The 10,393-nt window shown below is 44.2% G+C and overlaps 1 protein-coding gene across 2 annotated transcripts; it reads right to left on the reverse strand.

Moving 5' to 3' along the window:
* Positions 1–994: 994 nt before the first annotated feature.
* Positions 995–8,445, reverse strand: LOC120505644 (ankyrin repeat domain-containing protein 40-like). 2 transcript variants are annotated; one of them, XM_039716374.1, is made up of 5 exons: positions 7,808–8,445; positions 7,120–7,268; positions 5,178–5,660; positions 4,498–4,673; positions 995–3,450 (listed from the first exon to the last, which is right to left on the reverse strand). In XM_039716374.1, exons 1-5 carry the CDS (start codon positions 8,236–8,238, stop codon positions 3,307–3,309), a joined length of 1,383 nt encoding a protein of 460 aa, XP_039572308.1. In that variant the 5' UTR covers positions 8,239–8,445; the 3' UTR covers positions 995–3,306. The 2 variants fall into 2 exon arrangements, with proteins under 2 accessions (XP_039572308.1, XP_039572307.1); XM_039716373.1 differs by having other exon boundaries at positions 5,178–5,663; positions 7,808–8,441.
* Between the last annotated feature and the right edge of the window lie 1,948 nt (positions 8,446–10,393).

Raw genomic sequence — 10,393 nt, forward strand, 5'->3', positions numbered from 1 at the left:
GTAAGGCAGTGAATTTACATTATTTAAAAAGAGCATTATCTTTTCCATTGGTTACATATACAGTCAAGGCCTGAATACCAAAGTCAGACATGGACAGAACACCATTGTAACTTGTGCTGATTTATTGGGCCTGTGTGTGGGAGTGCACTTGGCAGGAATCTGCATCCTGGTCCCTCTGGTCAGTAGTGCTAGGTTTTGATACCACATGCAGACAGCCATGGTCCTTTTTTGACTTTATTTCTTCTAAACCAGACACCAGGGCACAGGGGATGGAGACTGGGTGTTGTGGTGGTTTTGGGAAAAAATAAAGTGGGAGCAAGTGAAATTATAACTATACTGGGTGTGGTGGTTTTGGGAAAAAATAAAGTGGGAGCAAGTGAAATTATAACTAAATTGTAATTGGAGACATTAGATGAACATCTCTGAAACTTGTGAGACAGGACTCAGCCTCTTCTTGGATGTGTTACTTCTTTCAGCAGTGAAAATGTTTGTCTTGTACTTTCCACTGCACTTACTTGTTACAGGATTTGCATTTCCCCTTACTTTGCAAAATTAAAAATGATAAAATGAGGAATTTTGTAGTAGATTAGCTTGGGATTCAGATTCTCCACATGTCTCATAGGGGAGTCTTTAATGCTTTGAAGATGAAGGAAAATTCTGTTTTGCAGAGCATAGGAAGCACAGTGCCTTTCTGCCTCCAGATTTGAGTGTACAAACATCTGCACAGATTCATCTTTATGAGAAGTATCTTCAGAGCTTAAGCCCAGGATAAATACATTCCAGATTTTCTAGGAATTCTAGGCAAAAGTAGCTGATTTCAGTAAGCTTTCTCCATACTGGTTTTGACAGCCTGACAATCTTCATTAAAGTGTTAAAAGTGTACTGGCCTATGATTTTTCAAAGTTTCCTTTAAATTTTAAGTGTCCTGTCCACTCTAGAGTGATTCTCTTCACATCCTTCTACCCCCTACCCTGAAAAAGGAAGAGATCAAAGGACTTGAAATGACTGATACTTTATTATAAGTGAAGAGTAGCAGTGTCAGTTCAGCACAAGTTTGTAGTGCAAACAAAAGGCGTCCTTGGAAGAACAGTAAGTTTTGTAAACTTTATCTCAGTTGTTATTCCAACAGTTCATTGTTCAAAGAAAAAGCCCAACAAAAACCATTTAACATAACTAGTGTGCCTTAGAGTTTATCAAACTGCATAAAACATACAAAAATACTTCTCTGAATGCATAGATATACTGTTAGTACAGTCAAATTGTAAGAAGCATTTAAATCTTAACACATTTACTGTTATTCTTGGTGGAAACTAGAGAAATAAAGCTTTTTAAACCAGCTGCCCTCTAGCAGAATGCTCAGTAATTAGTGGAGACAGTCCTTACACTGACTTCCTAAATAAAGGAACTGGAAACAAATTAGATACTCTTACTAATTTTTAAACATTTAACCACTACTGTTTTTCACACAGTTATTGCACATAATCTGAGCTAGCCCCCAAGCTATGCTGGAGGGGTAAATACACAATTGTTAAAATAGAACTTTCTTCCCTGTCTTCTAAGTTTTCGTTTATACTGTGTCACAGTCTTGAGCTTCCCAGGAGTTGAATCTGGCATTAAAATAGCTCAGCTTCTGGCTGGAGAAAAACCAGGATTGAGAATGGGAAGTTAGTAAGATTGAGGTGATGGGTGTGGAACATGGAGGAAAGGATGATAATTATTTTGACTGAAGTAAGCAAGAATTTTAAGCCTAAGTAACTTGGTGAAATCCTGAGCCCAGAGTCAAGTATCTCCTCTGCTGGCAGAAGGGGTTTCTGTTTCCTCTTGGTGTGCAGCAGCCATGCTGCTTCTACTAGAACATGGTGCTGTACTATTTATAGTTTGTCAACATAGCAGTGCAGATCAAACAACAAAGTCCAGCATCCATCAGCTGTGCAGAAACTCTGCCTAGTGCAGCTTCATAAAGCAGAGATGGAAGGGAAATCAATAGTTTGGGAGTGGGGGGGAGGGGGGAACAGAGGGGAGAAAAAGCAAGTCCCTCACCTGTCCACCTGCTCAGGACCCAATGAAGGGTTTTGGTGCAAAGGTCAGCATCGTAGTTTTTGGCAAAAAAGAAAACAGCCTCCAGAAGTATAACTTTACAGGCTGTCAGGTTCATCAAGAAAAGCTTCAGGCTGTTTATATTCCAGCAATGCTGTGACTTAATTTTTTCATTACTGACTTGCTTAAATAGTTTGTAGCTTTACCAGAGTTGTGTTTTTTTCACTCCCCATGAAGAAGGGGGGGAAGTTGAAAGCAACCTGGAGGTTTTTTGCAATTCATCCCTGTCAGTACTCACCTGGCTGAAAAAAGGCTGTGTAACAGTGACGTAGACTGCAGGATGTAAAGTTACAAATCAGTCACTTGCTCATGGTGCTTTTCCCATCTAGTGGCCCATTAAAGCATTCTGTGTCCCTTCCAGCTGTGCTCTCTCATGAGGACACTGCTGTGCTTCTCATGCAGCAGAAACAACCATCCCCTTGGAACTGGTGTAAAGGAAGGACCACAGAGAGCTTTCCCATCTTGACAATACTGACACCTGGTGTGAGTAATTCACAGGCTCACATCCATCAGAAAGTAAATAAAACCATGGACACAGATTGGGAGTCCCTCCCCATCTGAAACAAGGGCTTTCTCTTGAAAGGGCACTTCCAACTCAAAAGGAAAATTTAGGAGAGGCTTTTGTATTTTTTGGTGGAGGTACAATATTCTCACAGGGAAAATGAACATTTAAATACAGACATGCTTATTCCAGTTATTTTCAGCCCAGTAAAAGGGTTTCTCCTGCCACTTCTGAGCATTAAGTATTTCTAGACAACCCATCTTGGTCAATGTTTGTGAGGGGCAAGAAATTAAGGACTTGCACATTCACATTTTTAGAGAGCAGCTATCCATTGTGTGTCTCTTTAATTTAATGAGGAAGTACACACAGAGACACACAATTTCCTGAATCTTTCCATGAGTCTTACTTGGTCAGACTGGGTGTACTTAACAAAATTTTTGTATCAATAATTGCATCTTTTGTGCCCCCCACTGCCAGATACAACCAATAAACTTCCTTGAAATACTCTAGAAACCTGTGGTTTTTACTGGACAAATGAGGTATCCCTTACCTGAATACAGTATCAAGTAAAAAAATAAAAGCAAACAGGATATTAAATATAAAATATTAGTTAAAATAGTAACCCTAATAATAACTTAAGGTTTTACACACACTTAAGTGACAGCTGTCACTGCCAGGTGTTGACCCTGCAGCTGCAGCTCCCAGGGTCAGTAGGTCAGCTTGGATGCTCTGCTGTTGTAGCACGGCCGCTCCATCAGTGCGGCCGCGGCGCTCCGGAAGGGAGAGCTCTCACTTCTCATAAGGACCAGCTCCAGCTCTTGGAAGTCCTGGAGTCTGGCAACATCCTTGTCCTTGTAAGAAACAGACAGAACATTATTGACCCTTTGAGTCAGGGATGGAAAAAAAGCCTCCTGTCTTCCACTGTTCTTCCTATTCTAATCCACTTTTGGTGGATTAGAACGCTAACTTTAATGGAAGTAGCGGGTCTTTTTATAATGTGACTTGCTAAGGTGATACTTGATTGGTTTCAAAACAGAAACATCTCACACTGTTGGTGCACTATGAATAGCACACTGTGGAAAAACATAACTGTAAACAATGGTTACAGAAAGATAATAATTGTTTTAATTATTTCTTCTAAGATTCCCAGGCTCAGCCTGGGAGAAATTATCTCTGTTCTTTCTTTGACTGAACTTAGAATCTTCACACATTATTACTCCTGTATATAGCTGGTGGTTATTATTTGTAAAATAACTACAGGAAATAAAAACTAGAATTCCAGGGACATCATTCCCAATAATAGCAATATAGAATTAAAAAAATAAATCCTACCAGCATATGCTCATTAAAAGTTGTAGCAGGTTTGCTTGGTTGGTTTTTCTCCTCAAACTTTTTCTTCTCCTTTAATCTCATTACGATTTGGCTGTATTTGTGCATGTCACTTAACCAGGACTTGTGACCACTTTCATCTACAGACCTCCAGAATATACTTTTTAGGAACAGAAGAGCAGTTTCATTTGTTAACAGCACATCTAAGTTGTTCATATGCCCATTTGTGGAGGTTTTTCCCCTTACTGTTCCTTCTTTTTAGGCAAGCAGACAGTGAATTAATACTTGGCAATTACGTTAAAAGCACCCTAAATGCACTGTTACTGATACATTTTTTAAAAGTCAAGCTGTAATAGTTCCATATGCTTTAGGAGCTAAAATACTCTGCCTATTTTGACAAGACTATTTTTAAACAAGTTATGATGAAGTTTTAAGAAAGGTCCACCGTCCCTTTGAATCTGTCAGTTTTTATTTAACAAAACTGACATTTTGCCAATCTTTTTACAAAAATACATTCTCTGATGTCTGCAAAGTGAAAAGTCAAGTTAATCTGTCGTTTCTATTCTTACGTTTCTTAGAAGTGTATTGGGTAGTTTTCTGATCTTCTCTACTTGCTCTGGATTTACACCCAGCTCACAGCAGCTCACTCTGAGCAGATCTTGATAGGTCAGTTCTTGTCTGTCCAGTTCAATCTCAATGAAGTCATTGTCTCTCACGTTCTGGACTCTGACCTTGAGTACAAGTTCTGACAGAGAAACAATTAAAAGGTTAACAACAGAAAAGACAACAAACTCAAACCTAACATTTACAGTATTTACCATTATCTTCTGAATTCAGGTTTTTTAATACAATCCCCATGATCTGGGAAATACTAAGCAGTTAACACAGAAGCTTCCAGCAAAAACACGCAGAAGAACCATGGTAACACTGTTGAAACTGATCCATAGAGTCACAAAGCTGAGTTATTACCAAACTACCAGAGCTGCATTTGATGCAAATGTAGTGCAAAATTTAAATGTTCGTGTTACCTGGACTGATCTTTCCATTGTTTTGCAAAGTATTACCATGGTTAAAATAAAGAATAACAGACATTTTATGTAACTGAGCAGAAGAAAGTTCAGGGCACTTTTGGCCACAGAATTCAACATCTCTGCCTCTATTCTACTAGAGTCTGAAGTGAAATGATTATTTCACTTCTTTTTTTCACCCAGTAACTGTAACAGAAGTAGGAGACACAGCACCTCTTTACCTTGCACGTTATAGGGGAATGTTCCAGTGAAGAAGAAGGGCTGGAAGGCGGGTGCAGGGCTGCTGGGGGAGGCGTGAGGCTGCAGAGGCAAGGCCTGGCCAGGCACTCCTGGGGAGCAGAGTCCCAGGCTGGGGGTTGTCCCCGGGGGTGCGCCGGAGCCAGGGGGCATCCCTGGGCTGGCACACGCTGTGGCTGCAGTGATGTTGGGCACAGGGGCTGGCCTGGCTGCTGCATCCGCTGCTGGCAAAGTCTCGCCGCTGCTGCATGACGTGGGTGTGCAGATGCTTTCAGCCTGAGTTGCTGGTGGACAAGGGCTAGTTTCACTCTGGGAAGCAGAAGAGATGGAAGCACTTTCATTCTGGGATTCTGCCAAGCTGCCTTGAATGCTTTCTTCGGTGTAAATGTTAGGGAATGGGTTGGCCAAGTGGTTCGCAACAATGGATAAATTTAAATCCTTCACTCCTTGACATTCAGTTTGTTCCTCTACTGATGAAGTTCAAAAAGGAGGGGTAGGGGGATGGAGACAGAAAAAAATCCATCATGTTACTGGATAGATCTTTCTCATTTTGAATATAGTTAGTTTTCCTATTGTGTCTTGAAACTGCATCACATTCCAAGGTCATCAAAGAATGACACTAATGTTCCAGAAGCATGTAACACTTGGAGGCCAGTAGCTGTAAAGTGAAAGAAAAACCTATGTCTTCAGTATATTCTGGTTTTTGATAACAAAGCGTGGAGGGGAGATAACCTTTGAAAGACACATAATTTCTAGTAGTGTTGTTCCAGTGCTTTCAAATTAACTGGATGACCAGTAGTCCTTTATTGAATCTAATTTTAAAATGCTCTTAATAGCACTGCTGTAAATAGTTTATTATGACCTAGGCCAGCAAATGTAACCCATTATTTCTTTGAGGAAGTGTCTACTTGCTGTAATACCCAAACAAACTCAACTCTTGCATAAAAGCACTGCAGTAAGTGACATTCCTGCCTGAGGATTACAGAACATAAATACTGATGTCAAAGCAGTTCAGAAAGATCTGCTCAATGATACCACACACCCAGAATAAAAAATAGGAGAGAAAGTAAAGTGATATGTGTTTATTCCCCAGGAAACACAGGAAGCTTAACAGACAGAAAAATAAGACGACTATGAACAGAGTTCATCTACACGTGCTTGACAGTTTAGATGTTAAAAACAGGTGAGTAGTTTGCCACAAACTGAGCCCACACCTCACCCAAAAGAAAGCAAAAGCCTTGTGTAAGAACATGCCATTCCTTCAGGCTTGACTGTTGGAGCCTGAGTCACGATTTAGCTGCAGCCTTGTGAAGGAGAACCCTGCCCTGTTGATGTAAGAGCAGATCACTGCAGAGAGCAATTTAAGCTCAATTGCAGATGACAGCACATTTCCAAAGGTAAAGCACCTTAGAATTTTAATCTCGAGCACAGTACCTGGATGCTATTCAGAAGTGTCACACACATCTAAGTGGGTTTGCTGTGCAGATGAAAAGTGTAAGATGGCATAATTACAGGGCAAAAATTAACCATGCCAGCAAGTCACACTATATATAACAAGGTGCTCAGAAGGCATAACTTCCTGAGTGATAAAACAGTTTTGAGGGGATTTGTAGTATTGATCAGACCACAGCAAATTGTGCAATTATGAAAGCCCCCATTTGCAGCTCGACAGCAAACAGGAGTGCAGCAACACACTTCCCAAAGCATCCAGCTTTTCCATTTCTTGGTGACACAGCTCAGGACACAAGGCCTTCCTACATGAAATCTCCACATCTATTTGCCCAAATATGAATTCCAGTTATAAATCACAGATATCTGAGATACAATGGACCTAGCCATGTTAATTACTGCTTCAGATAAAAGCACTAAAAACGTTTCAGTGTTTAGACCAAGAATTCTAGATGACTTTTAAAATGGGAACGGTACCTCCCAGGATCTTGCGGATATCTGGTTTCGACGTTAGCTGTGCCGCCAGCTCTCCCTGGGCAGTGAGGATCTGCTTGTCTGCACCAGCCTCCAGCAGGCAGGACACCACCTGAGCATGGTTCCGCTTACAGGCCCAGTGCAGGCAGGTCCTGCAGGAAGCAAGCAGAAGGGCTGGGATTCACCGGCCTGGCTCTTCTTCACCAACCCCATCCTACCTCATCCGCATAAAGTGATAACTGGGAATAAAGTTTCCTTCACTGTGGCACTTCCTAAAGTTCTGAATCTGTAAGTTATGCAGGGCACGCTCTTCCTTTGCCTTGCAGAGTGACTCCCACTGCTATCCCATACAAGCGACTGGGCAGGGACCTTGAGCAAATATGCAGTGACAGGTGACAGGAGGGCGACCTGCTTTTACCGTGATCCTCTTTAGCAGTAAATCTCCGAGCCTCCCGAGATTAGCTTTTCTGTATTTGCAAATGGGAAAACTAAGAAACACAAGAGCTGCGTTCCCAGAGCAGCTCCCTCACCCCGCGCCTGATGATGGGCTGGGGTGAGCCCCGAGCCCAAGAGCCCCGAGCACCTGTGAAGGGCAGCGGGGGAAGAGCTGGGCCCCGCAGCGACCCGGGCCCGCCCCTCGTCCCTCGTCCCCCGCAGCGCCGGGACCCCGCGCGACGCCGCCGCCCCTCACCAGCCATTGATCTCGTTGCGGGAGTCGATGTCCGCCCCCGCGCCCAGCAGCCGCCGCACCTCCGCCACGTCCCCCAGGGCCGCCGCCTCTCGCAGCCGCTCTTCCAGCTCCCGCGCCTCCGCTGCTCCGCTCATGGCCGGGCCCGGCTGCGGCCCCTCCTCCCCGCGCGGGAGCCCGTCGGGAGGGGCCGGGCGGCTCAAGGCGGCGGAGCCGGGCCCTGCCCGCCCCGGGGCCCCGTTCCGGCCCTCACGGGCGCCGCCATCTTGAGAGCGGGGCGGGCGGCGCTGCCCCGGGCCCGGCGCAGCCTTGTTCTGGAGTTCTGGGTGCGGTTCTGGGCTCCTCAGCACGGGAAAAAAGGAGCTACTGGAGAGGGTCCGGCGAAGGGCACAAAGATGATGAGGGTCTGGAGCATCTCTCTGATGCACAGACATTGCGAGAGCTGGACCTGTTTGGTCTGGAGAAGACTGAGAGGGGATCGCATCAATGCATTTAAATATATCCAGGGAGTGTCAGAGGATGCTGTCAGACTCTTTTCATTAGTGTCCAGTGACAGGACGAGGGGCAATGACTATAAACTAAAACACAAAATGTTCCACCTCAACACTAGGAAGAACTCCTTTACATTAAGGGTGACAGAGCTCTGGAACAGCTGCCCGGGAGGCTGTGTAGTCTCCTTCTCTGGAGACATTCAAACCCACCTGGACACATTCCTGTGTCACCTCCTCCAGATGAACCTGCCCTAGCGGGGGATGGATGGATGATCTCCAGAGATCCTTTCTGACCCCAATGATTCTGGGATTCTCAGGCCTGGACAGGGTGAAAATCCAGGACTGGAGTGTTTCCTCTGGTGGGTTCATCCCACCCTCACCTGACATCCAGAGCCCTTTGTGGGGGCTTGAGGGGAGAGAGCTCCTGGGAAGAAGGGAAAAGCTGCAGGTAAAAACTGCCTGCTGGCAAAAGCACCTTATAGAATTATGTACGTTGAAAAAGGTCTTTTGAGTCCAACCCATCATCTATCACAGTGGCCTTGCCCTTTTTGGGGTGTTTTTTAACCAGCAGCCTGGCTCCTGCCTTTGAGCTGTGAGGCTGCCATGGGCTGGAAAAGGACCACAAGGATGGGTTCAAATCCACAGCTTTCCCCCTACACTTCCAGCTCTGGCACCCCCAGTTCCCAGCCCTTCCCTCTCCAGTGTGTTGCTCACACTCTTAATTAAATCACTGTGGCATGTGTTGAGGAGCTCATTTAACTCCAGGCTTTCTGTTTTGGCGTCAGTGTCTGCCACCAAGGAGCAATTTTCACTAAGAATTTTTTTTTCATTGCCTCTCTTTTATTGCTTACTATTCTTATTAGTGACGTTATTTTAACCTACCATTTAATTTAGGGCTTGGGTTGCTGTTGCTTTACCCTGCTGTTCCTTCTCTGGTGGTTATGGCCATTAGATGAAGACGATGCCTGCAGCATTACCATCCAAACAGTTCCTGAATATCTCTCCATATAAATGATGATTCAAAGCACAAATACTCATCTTCCTTTTAATCAGTCCGAGGAGGCAGAGGCCCACAGGACAAATGTTTCTCTAAGAGAGGTGCAGCCCCACAAACTACCCTCATGAAAGCAGGAGGGAGAAGCAAGCAGCGACATTTTTAACTACTGTGGCAAAGGTCACGCGGTGACTCAGTGGCAAGTGTTTCACACCAGATCACATGCTTTTGATCCCATGCAAGAGATTGAACAAAAATTTTGCCCAGCAGCTACCAAAAAAACTCAACAAACTGTACGGAAAACAGCTGGATTTGGAGAATGGTTTGCAAACAAGATTTACCTGATGACAACTGCAAATTCAAACCTTAGAGACCTGGAAGACCAGCCCTCAACTGGACACTGCTGTGACCCGAATATTTGCATTTTAATTCATTTGCTTTTTCAGTAAAGGCATCTTAAATGACCACTCTTTAACCCACGATCTCTTTTGTCTTTTTTCAGTGTCTGTGCCATAAAGCCATAATACAAAGACAAGGAACACACAAGTGGAGACCCATTCTAGGAAGCAGGGTGCCCTCTTGTGCACTGTGAAAGCTTTAAATCCCAATTTTTTACATCTGTAAAAATCCAGTAGGATTAGTGGCAAAAGAGCTTTTTCCAAAATAATACAAGACAACTCTCAGATGGATGGGGAAAAGCTACTCAAGAGGTGAGTGCAGGGACAGGCCTAAAACCAGAAACACCATTCCTGTTGTGTTCTCCAGTGCCACTGCCACTAGATGTCACAGTGGAACAACAAGAAGAGCCTGGAGTGTGGCTTGGTGCTTCATGCTGTAATTGTGAAATGCCTTTAAATTTGTCTTGGCACATCCATAGTGTCTCCATACAGCTTTGATCCTGTAGATTTCAAAGCTCCGTGTGGTGCAAAGGGACATTATGCAACATTTCCACACAAGTACAGGGATACCCAGTGCAGGGAGTGCTTTCTGGGGGGTTATGGGCTTTTTTCTTTTTCTTTTCTTTTTTTTCCCCCTCTACTTGAGCTCCTCTCCCAAAGCCACACAGGGCTTTTAAGGACTCCAAGCCGGAGGGTGATGCACTGA

The sequence above is a fragment of the Passer montanus genome, unplaced genomic scaffold, assembly GCF_014805655.1.
Source record: "Passer montanus isolate IOZ18808 unplaced genomic scaffold, ASM1480565v1 scaffold35, whole genome shotgun sequence".
Classification (NCBI taxonomy): domain Eukaryota; kingdom Metazoa; phylum Chordata; class Aves; order Passeriformes; family Passeridae; genus Passer; species Passer montanus.